Source organism: Arvicola amphibius, chromosome 15 (assembly GCF_903992535.2).
Source record: "Arvicola amphibius chromosome 15, mArvAmp1.2, whole genome shotgun sequence".
Classification (NCBI taxonomy): Eukaryota; Metazoa; Chordata; class Mammalia; order Rodentia; family Cricetidae; genus Arvicola; species Arvicola amphibius.
The window spans coordinates 18361884-18376267 of record NC_052061.1 but is presented as its reverse complement, the minus strand read 5'-3'; the positions used below and the strand labels follow the sequence as shown (position 1 = coordinate 18376267).

Genomic DNA, 14384 nt, shown 5'->3' with positions numbered 1-14384 from the left:
TTATACCTGAAATAACTAATCCACCTGGGAAGTGAGAATCAAAGCTATGTGATATCACTTCACATGCATTAACAGGATCGTTATGTTTAAAAAGAAAACCACGGATGCTGATGTAATGGGGGGGCAAAGCTTATATAAAATGTCCAAGGGAATATAAAGTAGGGCATTTGCTATAGAAAATAGTATGGAGGTACCTCAAAATATTAAACAGAATTATCATTGATTCTAATAATAAAAAATGATTGAACCTACATCCTAGGAGATTGTGTAGGTTACAAAATAGGTGTATACATATAATCTATTAAATATTTAAACTCTCAGTGAGATAAAAGTGTATGACAATAAAGCTATTCAAGGAATATGTGTGAACAATTTTATGATTTTTTCAGTACACAGTATAGAATGAAATTTACAAAACAAATTCTAGTATTACAATACAAATAAATTTGGATGTTCAATATTGAACTTTTAAGCTAACATGTTTGTATTCCTTGACCAGCAATTTATCTCATAGGATAGGAAGTTAAAGGCACAGGATCTGAAATCAGAGAACTTATGTTCAAATTGTAATTCTACCACTTATTATATGACCCTGGTTTTATCTAAATCTCTAATAAATTATAAAGATTTATTGTGTGATATTTTACTCTTTTGGCTTTTTAAACTCTTTGGGGGGCCCACCACCCAGCTCCTAAATAAATCACACACATGGAGGTTTATTACTATTTATGAATGCCCGGCCTTATCTTGGCTTGTTGCTAGCCAGCTTTTCTTAAATTACCCTGACTTTCTTTTGCCTCTGGGCTTTTATCTTCCTTTGCTTCTTTCTCTGTGGTGTACTGTATGGCTGGGTGGCTGGCCCCTGAGGTCCTCCTCCCCTTGCTTTCTCATTCTTCACTGTCTTTCTTCCCTCAGATTTCTCCTATTTATTCTCCCTGTCTGCTAGCCCTGCCTATCCTTGCTCCTGCCTCGCTATTGTTCAGCTCTTTATTAGACCACCAGTATTTTAGACAGGCATAGCGACACAGCTTCACAGAGTTAAACAAAGGCAGCATAAACAAAAGTCACACACCTGAAAATAATATTCCCCAACAAAGATTAAATTAAATAAATGAGGTATCAGTTATTTTTCTCATTGTTGGGAACTAATTACCTGACAAGAAGCAGAGGAAAAGTATTCTGACCATGTTTTAAAGGCATAGTCCATTATGGAGGGACTGAATGGCACTAGGAACAGCTCATTGCTATGGCAACAGGAGATGATGTAGGGGAATGTGGTACAGTAGTGGTATTGGGATAGCCTGTCTTATTGGGCTATACTAAGCCAGGATATACTTAGAGCGCAATAGGACAGCTCTGGAGGCTGAAGCTGCAATGGGACAGCTCAGCCCTGGAGGAAAGATGCCCTGATTATCAGGAAGCCAGGCCACCTGAAGCTGGGGTGCAGTAGGAGATGGTCTCCCCGGAGGATATAGGGATCCTGCTCCTCTCCTGGAGAGCCACTACAGCTGAGTTCTGCTCTGCTCCCTTACTGGGCGTCCTAGCAGAGCTGTCTGCTTCTGAGGCCCAAGATGTTTCTTCTGCTAGCAATGTGCTAGGAAAGCCGGGTGCAGAAATGTAGCAATCTCCTCCTGCTCCAGGGAAAACTTGTTACTTTTCCTCAGCTGGCCTTGCTCAGCCCCCTTAAGGAGCACCCTAGCAAGGTTCTTCCGGTCTGCTCTGCTTTGCTGAGGCCCCCTAAGGAGTGTCTCAGCAAGGCTTTTCAGCTCAGTCCCCTAAGGGACGTCCCAGCCAGGTTCTTCTGCTCTGCACCAGCGAATGAAGGTCAGACTCTTTTGAGAAAGGAGTCCACTTAACAGCAGCTCTCAACTGAAGAGGTGGAGAGGCTTATTATATAGGGCTTCTTAGGGGCGGAGTCTTCCCAGGACAAAAGGGGATTGGCTAATTTTTCCCTGCTCAGTTTAGCTGGTCAGGGGCAGAGATGGCTCTTGACTTCACGGCCAAACTATGTTTCTTTCACTGGTTCTTTTTAGCTTTTTGACTCTAATCTTAGGACCAGGGTATATTTCTTTCACTGGCTCTGATTCTAGGGACAATGTGTGTTTCTCTGGCACTAGTTTCAGAGCCAGGGCACATGTCTTTACTCCTGGGTTCAGGGATAAAGACGTTTCTCTCCCTGGCCCACGTCTCAAATCCATGGTGTGTTTCTTTGACTCTGGGTTCAGAGTCAGGGTGCTCAGTGATTGGTCGGTTTCCTGCCCCAGTTGTCCCTCTTACTGTACACATGAGATTGCTAGTTCACAATGGTGTAGAACAAGAAGCAAAGAATAGGAAATGATAGCCGGGCGGTGGTGGCGCACGCCTTTAATCCCAGCACTCGGGAGGCAGAGGCAGGCGGATCTCTGTGAGTTCGAGACCAGCCTGGTCTACAAGAGCTAGCTCCAGGACAGGCTCTAAAGCTGCAGAGAAACCCTGTCTCGAAAAACAAAAAAAAAAAACAAAACAACAACAACAACAAAAAAAAAGAATAGGAAATGATGGCACTCCTTTGGCTTTCTCCTTTCTCTTTTACTCAGTTTAGGTCCCTAAGCCATGGGATCATGCCAACAACATTCATGGTGAATCTTGCCTCTTCAGGTAAGCTCTTTGGAAATGTCCTCACAGTAACACCCAAAAATGTGTCTCCTAGGGAATTGTCTTACTGCTGTGATGAAACACTGTGATCAAAGCAACTTGGGGAGGAAAAGGGTTTATTTCACTCACAATTCCATCAAAAGTTCATCATCAAAAGCAGTAAGGCCAGGAACTTAAGCAGGGCAGAAATCTGGAGGGCGTAGCTGATGCAGTGGAGCTGCTTACAGGCTTGCTTCGCATGGCTTGTTCAGCCTGCTTTCTTACAGAACCCAGGACCACCAGCCCAGGGATGCACCACGCACAATGCACTGGGCTAACTAAGAAAATGTCTTCCAGCCAGATCTAATAGAGGCATTTTCTCAATTGAGGCTCCCCTCTTTTTAGATAAATGTAGCTTGTATCAAGCTGACATTAAACTAGCCAGGACAGCAATTCTAAACCCAATCAAGGGGACAATGAAGACTGCTTGGTGAAGGAAATGTTACATCATAACATTGAAGCTGTGGCCTGTTTATTGCTTACTGCATTTTCCCACATTTGCAGTGAGAAAACAGAGAAAATATGAAGTCTGATGAGGAAAAAGAATATGAGCCCAGTTGAAGCTGTGGACAGTTTGGCAGTTGTCTGATTCACTGTTGTATTGCCATGAAGACATTATAGCCAAAGCAACAGTTATAAAAGAAAGCATTTATTTGCAATCTTGATTAAAGTTTCAGAGAGATAGTCCATGCTCCTCATGGCATCATGGGGCTGAGAGCTTACATCCTCATCTGTAAGCAGGCAAAGAGAAAAGGCCAGCGTGAACTTTTGAAACTTCAAAGCACACATAATAACATACCTTTTCAACAAGTTCTCATCTCCTCTAACAGGGCCACACCTCCTAATTCTTCCCAAACAATTCTATTAACTGGGGACTAAATTCAAGTACATTAGCCTATGGGGGGGGAGGGGGTCAATATCATTCAAACCATCACAGCAAGGAAAAAAACTTGAACCCAGTGGAAGTAGAAGTCAGAGCAGGTTCAGATAAACAGATAAAGTAGCTGTTACTATTGAGAGAACAGCACCACTAAGGAGAAACCTGGTTCTACACCGGGACATTAGAAAAGGTGGCTTGAGTAAGATCTCACCCATTAAAAGCTCTAGGACATAGTCTGACGAGTGGGCTATGTAAAGCTGTAAGGACAAAATCTAATCTACAATGGAAACCAAAGATATTAGAGAAACCAGAAACACAAAGATCCACCAAAGAAAGCAGCAGGCATTGCATGGAACAAGCCTAAAAGAGAAAACATGAATGCTGTGCACCCCTGAGTATAAATAGGTGGACCTCTCCAAGCCCACTGGAGCCCAGATGATGGGCATGAAGCTGCAAATTTCAGTGTTTACCCTGCTGAGTTTTGGTCTTGCTTTAGACTGATCTTTCCTGGCTATGCTTCTGTTTGTCTCTTTTCAAATGGGAATGTTTACCCTGTACCACAGTATGCTAAAATCGTACACACACACACACACACACACACACACACACACTTAGATGAGTTTACAGTCTTGCCCTGAGTCTCAGAACAGACTTTGAATTGGGATTTTGAACAGAGGAGTAACTGTGGGACTACTGAAAATCTGAAGACAGACTGAACGTATTTTACATAATGAGATGGCCATGACCCTAAGGGCCCAGTAGTCAAATGGGAAACGTCCCTTACAGGTTCATTTCTCTGACTAATGGAATTATTGAAAGGTGGAGCCTCACTAGAGGAAATAGTTAATTAAAGTGAGGGTTGGAGGATCTATTAGCCTTTACATTTATAACCTGACCTCACTTCCCCCGTGTCAGCTGCCTTGTTTCCTCAGCCACAAACCATTTCCACCAATGTGCTGCCTCCACTATAGCAGGCTATACTCTCAAACTGTGAGACGAAGTCTTTCTGTAAGCTGCTTCTCATCAGCCACATGGTTCCACTGACAAGGAAAGTAAATGCAGGTGGGTAATCGTTTGATAAAGCAGCAGAATTTGGGGGAGGAGGCTGGGAGGGTTGAGTCAGGGTTTCTCTTTGTAAACTTGGCTGTCCTGGAATTCACTCTGTATACCACGCTGGCCTCAAACTCACAGAGATCCTCCTGCCTCTGTCTCCCAAGTGCTGGGATTAAAGATGTGTGCTACCATACCTGGCAGTAGCTACAACCTTAACCCTTAAAAAAGATAACTACTATTGCTGGCACATACATATTACAACCTAGAATAGTGCCCAACCCCTGCCTCACATCTTTTTTTATGGAATATAGTTTAACCAGAGGCACTACATTCAGCCATCTATGCATTGGTATAAATGCATATGCATCTATGCATTTGGCTGTTTGGTGCTGTAATGGCAGAACTACATAGGTGAAATGGAAACCAGAGGGACCACAATATTCAAATATTTTCCATCTACCCAAAAGAAGTTTGCTGATTTGTACCATACAGCAATAGAAAGAAGCACTTAAAAATGTAACATTTTAGGATGGTAGAGAATACATATACGGCAGTGACGACAAGGAGAGCACACACTGCAGAGACAAGGAGAGCACACACTGCAGAGACAAGGAGAGCACACACTGCAGAGACAAGGAGAGCACACACTGCAGAGACAAGGAGAGCACACACTGCAGAGACAAGGAGAGCACACACTGCAGAGACGACAAGCAGAGGACACTACAGTGAAGACAAGGCTGACTAGTTTTCATAGTCAACAATCCCAAAGACTAGACAAACATATAGGTGTTTTCCTATTCCAAAAATAGTAGTCATTTTAAAACTAAGCTTACAGATTCTATGTTGAGTACAAATATGAAAAGTTACCTAAATATCATACCTAAGGAACTTACAAGCATCATATATTAAGGCATAATACCAGGCTATAAAATAATTTTTCTGACTCTAACTCTTAAACTTGAATCATATTATGTCAGAACCATAAATATAAAGTATCAGCAGGAATGTACAAAGAGGACTAAGGAGATGACTCCATGGGTAAAGTGCCTGCTCACAAGCCTGACAACCCAAGTTCAGATCCTAGAAAACACTTTAGCCTTGAGGAGAAGGAAGGAGGAAAGGCAGAGAGGTGGATACCTGAACCTCAATAGCCAGTCAGCTTAGCCAGAGTCGTGACCTGAATTCAGGTTCACTGAGAGACCCTGTTTCAAAAAAAAATAAAGATGCAGAGCTACTGAGCAAAGTATGCAACATCAACCTTGGGCTGATACATGCAAATTCAACAGTGTACATGTACACCTACACACACCCACATCACACAACACATGCACACGCATGCATGCATGGAAAAGAGAAATACATAAAGGGTAGGGCAAAATACACCGAAGCTGCTTACAATCTGGATGGTAATAATAATAATCTCTAAGACGTATAGAGTCTAACAGTAGTTAAGTATATTTCAATCTCTGTATTTCCTTAAATTTTATGTAAATGTATTTCCTTATCTACTTATAACGCACAGTATATAAAAAAGTAAAAATGGTATTACCTGAATTGGATGTTCACTAAATGAGGCTGAGAGCCATCAGATTGCCAGTAAGTTTCTAGATTGTCATCTCGTAATTGGTCCACACCAAACCCTAGAAACAATGAAAATGGCAATAAATTTATATGAAAAAGTTATATATTTAAATCATAAAATTATCATAAATATTTGTCCAGAAATTTTGACACTTTATCAAAATATAAAACTTAACCAAAACTCTTTCACTCTCTCATTCAGATCTCAGCTCAAGAAATACCACTACTGGCTGGTTGTGTCAATCACTGTCAGACCGCTTGTTTCTTGTATGTGAGGCCATGGGTTCAATCCCCTTGACACACAGGACAAACATTTTGAGTGGCTGGTTTTTTAAAAGGCATCTCTGGGGATATATAAAGTTCTTATTTTCTCAAATCCGAATTCTTACCCTTTTTATAAACTAATTTAATCATAAGAACGATCCACCCTGTGATAGCCTTTAGAATAGGCAGATTTGAGCAGGCTCATTATCTCATCTTTGCTTCTTGCTACTTTTTAAGTTCCCCAGTAAAGATAACTGAATTTCATGATTCTTAAGAGAGTCCTTGTCAAACAACCTATTGAGTTAAAGACTTCTTCTACTTATTCCACTTTGGCTAGATTTTTTTCCCCCCGTTTTACACTTTTATTTCTATCTTAGCTCAAAGAATTTTGTAAAGTAGTATTTAGTCTTAAGCAAAAATCTTTAACTCAAGACTAATTTGAAATTTGCTTCTAAGACATTATTTATTAATGAATAATGGGAAAACAAATAGGCATAATCTTTTGATCATTCTGAATCTTTTTCTCTAGGACACTGAATATGATTACCAGCGTCCACATCCACATTTTTTCTCACAAGCAGAATGTATTATAAGCATAAATTCACATGCTGATTGTCACCTCTTTCTTCAGTGTCCAATGTGATTATTGTATCTGTTTTAATGGCTTTGACGGGTATTATGTACCCAGGTAAAGAACATTATTCAGAGGGAAAAAACTTTTATAAGTCATAACAGGCTTCAGTGGTTCTCTTTTTAAGGTTCTATTGCTTGCAGACACTAGAAGAGGGCACTGGTCCCACGAAGTGGGAGTTAGAGGTGGTTGTGAGCCGCACAATATAAAATGGGAACTGAACTCAGGTCCTCTGAAGAGCAGCGCGTGCTCGCCAGCTGGGCTCTCTCCAGGTGCAGCACCACTCTAGAGCTCTGCACCAGCAATCCTGAGAGCCTGCCTCCCCGAGAGTGTGTTTGATGAATCTTTTGGATGATTCTGGTGCGTGCTAAGATGTCACAGCTACTTCTCTAAGGTGGCCTTTCTTATACTTGTCTTGGCACTACTCAGTTTTTGGACTCAACAATGCTTTGCTATGAGGTCGCTGTCCTGACCTCTACTTAGGTGACACCCAGAAAACAACAACTCTCCCTCCTTCCCATGGTCACAATGACAGTCAGTCAATCTGCAGACACTGCTAAAGGATGGGGCTAGGGTATGAGCTATAAAACCATCCATAAGTAAAAACAACTGTCCCAAGGCAAAGAGAAACAATATTCTTTGTGGTTATGGTTATTGTTTAGTAAATACTTTTTTCTCTTGGCCCTCCATCGGAGGTATATGGTCATATTTGGGTTAAGTCCAGACTGATTTGAGTTCGATACAATGTGAATGAATATGGCACAAGCTGCGGTTTTAATGTGTTTGCAAGGTCTGGATTAACCTTTGAAAAGTCTCTACCACACTAAGAGAGCATGTTTGGATTCATAGGGCAGACACCATTACATGAAAGATATATTTTAAGTGTCCACGCCATTTTCTTCTTAAGCATCTCTAGAAACACAATTACTTTCAGACTGGATAGGGGGTTACTGTAACTTAACCACATGCCTTGACTTTGAAGACCTAACAAGTAACATGTGGTATCAGATGTGGTAATCCTAGAACTTGGAAGGCACAGGCAGGCAGACAGCGTGTGTATTTGAGGCCAGCCTACTCTACTAGAGAATTTCAAGCCAGCCAGCGCTACACAGTAAGACGACGTCAGAAAGACACAAGACAGACAGAAAAAAATATAGACTTTGTAAAAGAATTCATCTATAATTGTATCCTTACAACTGTTTACAGTTCAGCTAAACAAAACCAATGAGCTTTCTCCTTGTACTTAAAATCTAAATTTTTTTCTTTTTTTTTCCTTTGTTTTTTGAGACAGGGTTTCTCTGTAGCTTTGGAGCCTGTCCTGGAACCAGCTCTTGTAGACCAGGCTGGCCTCAAACACCTGAGTGGTGGGATTAAAGGTGTGTACCACCAGCGCCCGGTCAAATCCAAATTCTTTGTGTATGCATGCATGTTTTATGTGTTCATACATGTATGTGTACATGCACAGACCAGAAGTTGATACTAGGTATCTTCCTCTATCACTCTCCACTTTATTTTGAATGCACATGTGTTTTGGTGTATGTATGTACACATGGGGTGTATGTACACAAAAATGTAGAAAATGTAGAAGTCAGGCAACAATGTTGGGTGTTTTACCGGGAGGTTTTGTGTGTCAACTTGACACAAGCTGGAGTCATCAGAGAGAGAGGAGACTCCATGTGATCCAACTGTAAGGCATTTTCCCATTTAGTGATCAATGAGGGAGGACCCAGCCTCTGGTGGGTGGTGCTATACCTGGGTTGGTGGTCCTGGGTTCCATAAGAAAAGCAAACTGAGCAAGCCCTGGAAAGCAAGCCAGTAAGCAGCTTCCCTCCTTGGCCTCTGCATCAGCTCCTGCCTCCAGGTTCCTGTCCTGACTTCCTTCAGTGATGACCAGTGCTGTGGCAGTAGAAGCCAAATAAACGCTCTCCTCTCCAACTAGCTTTTTGGTCATGGTGTTTCACTACAGCAGTAGAATCCTACCTAAGACAGATGTCTTACTCAATTACTTTCTTCATTATTTTATAAGACAGTGTCTCTCACTGACCCTGGCATTTCAGAGCCTGCGCTTCTGCCTTAAGAACATTTGTTTTTCAGGTTCCCTCCATTGCACTCAAAGTATTTTTCAAGTGTTACTGTTTTAGTGGCTTGGAAATCTCAAAATTGGCCATCATAATGCTTTAGTTGCTGCTTTGAAATTTTTACACTGATCTTTTTTAAGTTATTACAGAAAAGAAGAAAATGCCTATCAAATTAAAGGTTAGATAAATGGGAAGAGATACACACATATCCTACCCTGACACATACTAGCAAAAGACAACGACTCCAAGAATAAAGAGAAAAATATTAAATGCTTCCAGAAAGAACAGCAAGCATAAAATGTGAATTAAACAACTAAATAACAGCAGAAATGGCACAAGGAGACAATCTTATAAGAAACTTAAATCTAACAAATATTAAAAATCTTACTAATATTAGTAATACAATTGGCTTAAAACTGCACAATAAATGAAAACCCAGTTCATTAGAATTAAAATATCTACACACACACACACACACACACACAAAAAATTAAAGGTAGTCCAATGCGTAAGAAAATTATTAGTAAGTTGGGCAATGCCTTTATTCCCAGCACCTGGAAGGCAGAGGCAGGCAGATCTCTGAGTTCAAGGCCAGCCTGGTTTACACAGCAAGTTCTAGGACAGCCAGGACTACACAGTGAGACCCTGTCTCAAAAATTAAAAAAAAAAGACAAAAGCCACGTATATAAAAAAGAAACTTATAAGTAATTATTATCACAGCATCCAAGTTTTGTTTTGCTTTACCTGGTTTGCACGATGAGAGTGACCAAACTGCTTGGGACCCAATTTCCCTTACTGTCGCCGTCCTTTCCAACTGCTTAGGATCGGCACCTGGAGGTGTCTTGTTCGGTGTGGTCATTTTAAAATAATTCTGCGGAGAAACAAGCAATACTCATTATTCCAAGACTTGACCATCTTTCTTCAAACGTAAAAACAAAAGCTCAGTGCCGAGCCTTGTGGCCTAAGGCAGAGGCAGAAGCAGAAGGATTGGAATTCAAGGCCAACCTGTTCTACACAGTTCCAGGACTACATAGGGACCCTGTCTCAAATAAGATAAATTAAAATAAATTTCAATAACAAAATAACCACTCAAATTCCCTTCATCTTTTATACCTTTTGTTAATCCTAGCAAAGGTATGAAAACACGAGGAAGAAAAAACTTCTTGGAAAGTTGAGAGTATGTTGAACTGCTCCGGTAACCGTTAAGGATACTCTACATTATTGTGAATTCTAAACAGAACCAATAGAACTATAGACCATCTCCTTGATACGTTTCTTCCGATTCCAAGCTATCTCTATAACCGCCACATCCAAGAATCATCTAAGCAATCACATAGACATTGTAAATTCCGTTAAACCCTGAATGGTCTGCCACCGGGGGAGGAGGGAAGAGGACCCATCTCGACACTGGAACAGACTGAAACGACCAGCCAGGCGGAGAAACAAAAGGCTAGGAGAGGTATAGGTCCTGGACTTAAAGACTAACACTGCAGGAGTGGGGACAGGACTCGGGATGCTGTCTGACGCCGCTAGCCCACCAGATCCGCTAAGGCTCCACCCCAGGCCCACCAGGCCTGAGGAGACAGCGAGCTCAAGCCACCGAGAACAGAGAAGAGCCAGGGCGGATCTCGAACTCGAGAAAGAGCCGCGCTCGTACAGACCTGGTCTGCCACAATCCGTTTCCGCGGCGCCTGAAGGTCCACGCCACTCCCACCACAGCTCAGGAATTCCGGGCTCCCTCAATTGACAAGAGTCGCAGAACAATGACGTCAGAGGCGTCCACACGCCCTCCACGGCGCCGACTCCGCGCTCTGGCGCGCGCGCGCAGTACGCGCTCGTCCCTTGCGCGAGGCGGCGGCTGGGCCACGCCATCTTGGCCGGTGGCGGTAAGAACACGTTGTGCGTCGGAGAGCTGAAGGCTAGCGCCGCTCTGACCGCTGCACGCCCGGTTGTAAGAGGACCGTCGTCTCCAGGTACGTGAGCGGGCGGGAGGGGTCGGCGTCCGGTGGCCGACCGCCGCCGTGGGAAGCTGTGCGGACGCTCTCGAGTGCCCGTGGCTAGGCCTCGGTGGCGGGACCGTGGCGCGTGGCGCCCGGCGCCGGCTGCGCATCTGGGACCGCGGAGCGCTCCACGCGTCCGCTCAGCCACCCCGGCTCGAGGCCGCCGTCCTCCAAACCCTGGCAGCTGCCGTCGCCGCAGGCGTCCACCCCGCACCGCCTTCCCTTCCCCCGGCTCCCACCCTGGAGCCGAGCGCCTTCAGGACTCACCGCGCCCCGCAGGTCCCCCCCAGCCTCCTGTCACAGGCAGATGGCTGTGTTGTCACAGCATCGCTGTGGTTTCTCTTGTCCCTTTTAATGATTGTGGAGTGAGTCACGGCATCGTGCCGCCATGAAGCCCGGTATTCCTACTCCTCCCAGGCTTTAAAGAAGTGATGCGCAAGTTTCGACTGTTCTCCCAGAGCGGCGTGTTCTCACGCTGGCCCAAGTGAATTTCCTAATTGAATGCTTTGGAAAGGCACTTACTCTTCCTGTTAGTGATTTAATCTGTGTTTTTCGTCTATTACTTCTTAAGCTTCTTGACATCAGGGATGGTGTCTTTATTCAAAATATCTTCAGATACCCTTTTAGGACACAGTACGTTGTAGGCATTTAGTATTTGTTGCAAATAAATAATGGCCAAAGCTGAAATCCTACACCCAGGAGCTACATTAAGTATTTTTTCTTTTTCAGTGGTAAAATTGGTAACTAAGAAATAACTGTCAAAACAGATTATATTAGTTTGCCCTTTTCTTTCCAGAGACTACTAACTAGGGAGATTGGATAGTGAAGTCTGCCTTGTAGTCACTGGGCCTGGGTGCTGAACGTAGGTGTCCTGTGTCCCCATCAGTTGATAGTTAATGTATTCAGTGTAATCAGAAGCTTTTTATATACAGTTAACCAAAATGTATTTAAGGTTTATGTTTTTAATTAATGTAGCTTAGCTCACCTCTACAAACAAAACAAACACAGAAATTTGTTTCACAAGAACATTTACCAGTTGCTGAAAGGTACTCCATTAAAAATCAAAGCTATGTGCCTTTCCCAACTTAGTATGCTTTACAAGGCTAATTTAGAGGAAGCGTAGGTCATAATATTTCATGTGACCTCAGACTGTGTTTCCCATGTGTATGCCCCACGTCCATGTTCTCACTCGCCTGGAAGGATGGCACCGGAGCCATTGCTCTGAGTCTTCCGATCTTTATGTAATCCCAGAAGTTTGTTGCTGTAGTCTTCCTCTTCAAGCTTTTCTGTGCCAAGTTCTTATGGGAAAGAAGGGAACTCCTTTTCCCTAATTCTTGGAAATACTACAGGTTTGAACAAATATTGTTTACCTATGTAAGTAACCGTTATATAAAGAATCTATTTTTCTTAAATGTAAAATAATTTATTATGTAAATCAACTTTATTAGCAACCTCTAGTATGTTTCTGTTCCACATAAATATTGTATATTATAGACTTAATAATTTGAGAATTAGATAATCTTAGTAGTTTAACAAAAATAAAGACCAACATAAACAATTTCATAGTAAAAGAGTTGTTTAATCTCTGAAAAGGAATTCATTTGCCAGGTAATTTGTTTAAAAAGCATTTTTTATTTGTATCGGAATGCATGATGCCCAGTTTAGTAGCAGCTTTGCAAAAATAGCCAATGTCTTAGAAAAATCACATGGTTTGACTTGGGGTTTTAAGTTAACTCTAAGGTAAAGTAAAATCGTTTTAATTTCTTCTTCTAACTTAGGAGACCTGGATCACTTTTAAAAAGTGACCTTGTCTGTCAGCATAGCTCTGTTAAGGTCTTATGTTTTCATTAACATAACTTAGCTCAACTCTACCGAAACAAAGTAGAGCATTTCCTGGTTAGAAAGGAAGTGATCTGATGGTCTGCAAATGATGACAATATATAGGTCAGAGAGGAAACCATCTAGAGCAGCACTGAGTGGCAAGACTGCTTATGTCCCTCCAAGTCTAATCATTTTAGTGGCTATGTTGGTGGAGGTTCCCAGAAGAGGCCAGCAAAATACCTTTGTAAATGGATAGTATTGGCTTTTGGATTCTTCATTATGTGTTGAAGTAAACTAGAATCTGAAGGCAGTTAGGATTTATTCCCTTTAGTCTCCAGAGGGAATTAATTAATATCAGTGCACCAAACCCAGTATCAAAAGATTGTTAAATTTGCTTTGACCTAAATTCTGTGTAGATGTTATATATAAAGACTTAGGAAGGTCTTGAAAGCATGGTACATACGTATAGTGAATTACAGCTAACAGACAGAACCTGGGCAGTGGCGTGACGGCCACAGCTCTGTGTGCTCCTCTCTTGATTGTGTGTGCGTGTGTGTGTGTGCGTGTGTGTGTGTTCATATGTAATTCATTTTACAAGTTTATGTTTGTACAGTGGTATTAAGTATTGAAGCCGTGGGTAATTTTTCACTCTGTCAAGTCTAAGCTTCCATCCTTGCAGTTTAATATTCCTGGTACTCTTCCCAAAAGAGCTTTAGCTTTCATTGATTTGATATTTTCTTTTACCCAAGAGATTGGATTGTATAAAAACTGAGATAACATATTTTATTTGGTTAGATCTTTTGGAATTTAGTGTTTTGGGGTATTTTCCTGTGTATGTGTACTAAGTATACTCCTAGATGTTTTTTTGGTTTGGTTTGGGTTTTGTGATATTTTACATGACACCTATTTTCTAATCTAAATCCATTCTGTAAAGTTTTATTTTCCACTTGAATAGATTATTTTGCTGTTTCTAATCATTTTTACACTTTTAAAATTTCTTTTTTTTTTTTTTTTTTTTTTTTTTCGAGACAAGATTTCTCTGTAGCTTTGGTGCCTGTCCTGGAACTAGCTCTTGTAGAGCAGGCTGGCTTCAAACTCAGAGAGATCTGCCTGCCTCTGCCTCCCAAGTGCTGGGATTAAAGGCGTGTGCCACCATTGCCTGGCTACTTTTCAAATTTCTGAGCGCCAAATGATTGTGTCCTTTTATGGCCTTTAATTATTTTTCTTTGGGTGATTATAATGAATTTGCTATAACTTTGTTCATTTTTCTTTAATAGGCAAGCCAGATATTCTTTGTTACAATTATGGCAGACAAATTAACAAGAATTGCTATTGTCAACCATGACAAATGTAAACCTAAGAAATGTCGACAGGAGTGCATGTGTCCTTTTATGGCCTTTAAT

At 41.8% G+C, this 14384-nt stretch overlaps 1 protein-coding gene and 1 long non-coding RNA gene across 3 annotated transcripts in view; one reads left to right on the top strand and one right to left on the bottom strand.

Annotated features, from left to right (window-relative positions):
* Anapc10 (anaphase promoting complex subunit 10) overlaps positions 1 to 10919 on the bottom strand; it is a 55486-nt gene extending 44567 nt beyond the window's left edge. For both annotated transcript variants that reach the window (XM_038312929.1, XM_038312930.1), the window contains exons 1-3: positions 10822 to 10919; positions 9905 to 10031; positions 6156 to 6246 (exon numbers count right to left, since the gene is read on the bottom strand). In XM_038312929.1, coding sequence (XP_038168857.1) covers positions 6156 to 6246; positions 9905 to 10019 — 206 coding nt within the window. In that variant the 5' untranslated portion in view covers positions 10020 to 10031; positions 10822 to 10919. The remainder of the gene's footprint in view (positions 1 to 6155; positions 6247 to 9904; positions 10032 to 10821) is intronic.
* A 77-nt stretch (positions 10920 to 10996) lies between these two features.
* LOC119801698 lies at positions 10997 to 14361 on the top strand. Its single transcript, XR_005283282.1, has 2 exons — positions 10997 to 11133; positions 14259 to 14361. It is a non-coding gene; the product is annotated as an uncharacterized LOC119801698 (long non-coding RNA).
* Positions 14362 to 14384: the final 23 nt, after the last annotated feature.